Genomic DNA, 4,031 nt, shown 5'->3' with positions numbered 1-4,031 from the left:
CAATCTAATTGATTCTTCTTCGATAGAAACTGCCTCGGATTTGATTCGTTTGGAACAGGAAGGCAAGTTTATCTAAACTAATATGCTTGCCTTATGGTTTGTTCTTTCAGTGAATTATATACAGAGCTGTAGGTAATAGCTTTTTTTTTACGTGCATTTTCATGTAGCTTCTGAAAAAGGAAGCAAAGAACGCCGCACTGTTTCTGCGAGAGAGTATTATTGTTACTTGCTCCAGATGAGAGAAAATTAGCGTTCCATGTTATTACATGCAAGGAGGCTCTTACAACAGTTTGCTGTTGATGTCTATGTAAAAATTGAAACATCTAGGCTTGACTTCCATAGGAAAAAACAAAATGACGTCAGGACAGAAATCTTACAGGGTATTATGGATAGTATATCTGGGGGACAGCGACAAGGAAGTCAGATTGGTCGAAGAGTGTATCTTCCAGCTTCGTTTATTGGAGGTCCAAGGGACATGCGACGTCGTTACATAGATGCTATGGCTTTAGTTCAAAAATATGGCAGACCAGATATTTTTATTACTATGACTTGTAATACTAACTGGAAGGAGATTCAGGAAAATCTAAAGTATGGAGAAAATGATCAGGATAGGCCTGATTTGGTATCTAGAGTGTTTAGAGCAAAGTTCGAAATGCTTAAATCTGAGATACTAAAGAAAAAGATCTTTGGAGAAGTCTAGGTGCTTGTCCATGTTATTAAGTTTCAGAAGAGAGGTCTACCTCATGCTCACTTGCTGCTGATTCTGAAGCCTGAATATAAGCCGTTGAATCCTGAAGCTTATGATAAAATTGTTTCTGCTGAAATTCCGGATCCTGATCAGCAGAGATACCTGTATTCACTTGTCATCAAACACATGATGCATGGTCCTTGTGGACATCTGAACAAAGATAATGTTTGCATGAGAAATGGAACGTGCAGAAATCATTATCCCAAGGATTTCAGTGAATACACTATCCATCCAGAGGATAGCTATCCACATTACAGAAGAAGGCAAAATGGTCGCGTTGTAAGAGTACGAAATAAAGCCCTTGACAACCGTTGGGTTGTGCCGTACAATCCTTACCTTCTTGCACTATTTGACTGCCATATGAACGTTGAGATTTGTTCAACGGTCAAGTTAGTCAAATATTTATACAAATACGTCTACAAAGGGCACGACCGTGTTAGCTTTCGTATAAATAGTGGTGGTGCTGCTGAAAACGTTGATGAGATCAATGACTTCCAGTCTGGGAGGTGGGTCGCAGCTGCAGAAGCCTTTTGGTGTATATATAGGTTTTCTTTGAATGAAATGACCCCTTCTGTTTACGCTGTTCAGGTGCATCTTCCAGGCCATCAGATGATTTCGTTTCATATGCATTCAGATCTTGCTGATCTTTTGAATCGTGCTGATTTTAGCAAGACAATGCTCACACAATTCTTTCACATGAATAAGACCGATAAGATAGCTCAAAACCTCAATTGCCTTTATCGTGATTTCCCTGAGTTTTTTGTCTGGAAGCCTAAAACAAAAACCTGGACTCGGAGGAAACGAAGGACGGTGATTGGCAGATTGGTAACTGTTAGCCCAACTGAGGGAGAACGTTATTATCTCCGATTACTTCTATCTCATGTCCATGCTCCAATGTCATTTGAGCATCTATTAACTGTCAATGGTAAGATTGCCCTATCATATAGAGAAGTTGCCTTCGAAATGGGCTTGCTCCAATCTGATACATACATAGAGGATGCTCTTACTGATACAGCAACATTTCAAATGCCATCCTCGCTTAGAACTCTGTTTGCGGTTCTCTTAATCTATTGCTCCCCCAGCAATCCAAGGCTTCTTTGGGAAAAATTCGAGGGTGAGCTTTCCCAGGATTTAAGAAGAAACTCGCATTTTGACTGATCATGATTCTGCTCAAATAAGAATCCGCACTCTCCAGGATATAAACAGAATCTTAGAACAGATGGTAAAGAATGTGAATGACTACCATCTTGTTCTTGAAGGCTTTTCTCTTGTATGTGATGAGCAGCTCACAAAGGAGATAGAGAGTGAGAGAACCATTCCATTCACGGAAGAAGACTTACTCTTATCTTTGAGATTGAACGAAGGCCAGAAACGTGCTTATGATGTTATTCTAGCTGAGGTTTATTCTTCTGGGAATAAGAGTTTTTTTGTTGATGGTCCTGGGGGAACTGGAAAAACCTTCTTGTATCATTCACGTCTTGCAACGCTTAGATCTCAGGGATATATTGCGATAGCAGTTGCATCATCTGGCATTGCTGTTTCTATTCTTCCTGGAAGAAAGACTGCTCATTCGAGATTCAAGATTCCCTTGGATGTATCAATGAACAAAACCTGCCAAATTAGCAAGCAGAGCTCAGTAGCTAAACTTATTTCACTAGCCAAGCTAATCTTTTGGGATGAGGCTTCAATGGCTAAAAAAGATAATGTGGAAGCATTTGATCTATTGCTGAAAGATGTGATGAATTCTGATATTCTTTTTGGTGGTAAAATAGTAGTTTTTGGTGGTGATTTTCGTCAGACTTTACCTGTTATACCAAGTGCATCTAGGGGCCAGCAGATCGAAGCTAGCTTTGTAAATTCCTCTCTATGGAATACTCTGACAAAACTTTCTTTATCAGAAAATATGCGAGCCATTCTAGACCTTCCATACTCAGATTTCCTTCTTAGAGTTGGTGAAGGCCTTGAACCTGAAGATCTTGATGGGAAAATATCTTTACGTCAGCATTTATTAATTCGGTTCAGTAACAAAAATGAATCACTGAACAGGTTAGAAAACTTTTTTCCCCTTGAAACCATGCTGCTCTTATAAGTGTATTTTGTGTGTACATATATATATACACTCATACGCATATGATCCTATTCTTGGATGCTCAGGTTGGTAGATTTTGCATTCTCCGATCTCTGCCTTTATTCATTAGATCCATACAGGATGATTAACAGATGTGTTCTTACGCCAAAGAACTCCTGTGTTGATGATATTAATGAAATGATGATTGATCGCTTCCCTGGATAGGCTTATGTTTATATGAGCACTGATAGGACTCTCAATGAAAGAGATCAAGGGGACTACCAAGACTTCTTGAATTCTTTAAATCCAAAAGGTTTGCCTCCCCATAAATTAGTTCTGAAAAAAAACTGTCCTATTATTCTTCTAAGGAACTTAAATCCTACAGAAGGATTATGTAATGGGACAAGACTCATTTGCAGAAGTTTAAAATAGCATGTTCTTTTTGCTGAGATCGCAGTGGGTGAACATCGAGGCAAACAAGTTGTTTTGCCTAGAATTCCACTGCAGACATCTGATGCTGAGAAAATTGGAATTCCTTTTAAGCGTATTCAGTTCCCAATTAAGCTCTGCTTTGCCATGACGATCAATAAGTCCTAGGGTCAAACATTGGATCGTGTAGGGATCTATCTGTGAGAACCTGTTTTTTCGCATGGCCAGCTATACGTTGCTTTATCTCGCGCTAAAATGTCAACTGCAGTTAAGGTTTTGATAATGCCGGCAACTTTTCATGATACCGTCGTTGAGGCTAAGACCCGAAACGTTGTTTACCGGGAAATTCTAGAATTAGCTAGAAAATGACTACATGCATTGAGGTATTTGTACACTTGTTGCTTGACCTGCAAAAGATCTTTACATTGCCTACATTCCACTCGCTGCATTTAATATTTACTTTCTATTGTTATTTCTTCAGTCTTAACCTTTATAGAACTTTACTTCTTCTTTAATGCAACATGGGTGATGTTTTGTTTATTGATGATATAAAGCCTGGAATGAAGTCATGGACATCTATAGTAACTGTCCAACAAAAAATGAATGTTGGGTCTTCGTTGTCTACTCCAACCAAGTACCAAAAATTCATACTTGCTGACTCAAAGGTAGCCTTATGATACTAACGCCAATCACTATAGAAACTTTCCAGCAGTTAATGTATACTATATACTTTTTGCTTTTTTGTTTCTAATGCCATTCACTGCTTTTCCTTATTTACTTTTCTTA

At 38.7% G+C, this 4,031-nt stretch overlaps 2 protein-coding genes across 2 annotated transcripts; both read left to right on the top strand.

The window, feature by feature from the left end:
* Positions 1-256: 256 nt before the first annotated feature.
* On the top strand, positions 257-1,906 carry LOC113740714 (uncharacterized). Its single transcript, XM_027268244.1, has 2 exons — positions 257-622; positions 722-1,906. The coding sequence occupies exons 1-2, from the start codon at positions 257-259 to the stop codon at positions 1,904-1,906; spliced, it is 1,551 nt and encodes a 516-aa protein (XP_027124045.1).
* Positions 1,907-1,967: 61 nt separating this feature from the next.
* Positions 1,968-3,041, top strand: LOC113740712 (uncharacterized). The gene is made up of 2 exons (XM_027268243.1): positions 1,968-2,794; positions 2,903-3,041. Exons 1-2 carry the CDS (start codon positions 1,968-1,970, stop codon positions 3,039-3,041), a joined length of 966 nt encoding a protein of 321 aa, XP_027124044.1.
* The last annotated feature ends 990 nt before the right edge of the window (positions 3,042-4,031 follow it).

This window comes from Coffea arabica, chromosome 4e, assembly GCF_036785885.1.
Source record: "Coffea arabica cultivar ET-39 chromosome 4e, Coffea Arabica ET-39 HiFi, whole genome shotgun sequence".
Lineage (NCBI taxonomy): Eukaryota > Viridiplantae > Streptophyta > Magnoliopsida > Gentianales > Rubiaceae > Coffea > Coffea arabica.
The sequence above is the reverse complement of the archived record's forward strand: the minus strand, read 5'-3'. Positions and strand labels throughout refer to the sequence as shown.

Bases quoted from the DNA above. Each gene is read 5' to 3' on its own strand.
- LOC113740714 (XM_027268244.1), top strand. From the start codon at position 257: ATGTTATTACATGCAAGGAGGCTCTTACAACAGTTTGCTGTTGATGTC. The intron at 623-721 runs GTATCTAGAGTG...CATGTTATTAAG, and splicing joins ATCAGGATAGGCCTGATTTG to TTTCAGAAGAGAGGTCTACC.
- LOC113740712 (XM_027268243.1), top strand. From the start codon at position 1,968: ATGGTAAAGAATGTGAATGACTACCATCTTGTTCTTGAAGGCTTTTCT. The intron at 2,795-2,902 runs GTTAGAAAACTT...TTGGATGCTCAG, and splicing joins AAAAATGAATCACTGAACAG to GTTGGTAGATTTTGCATTCT.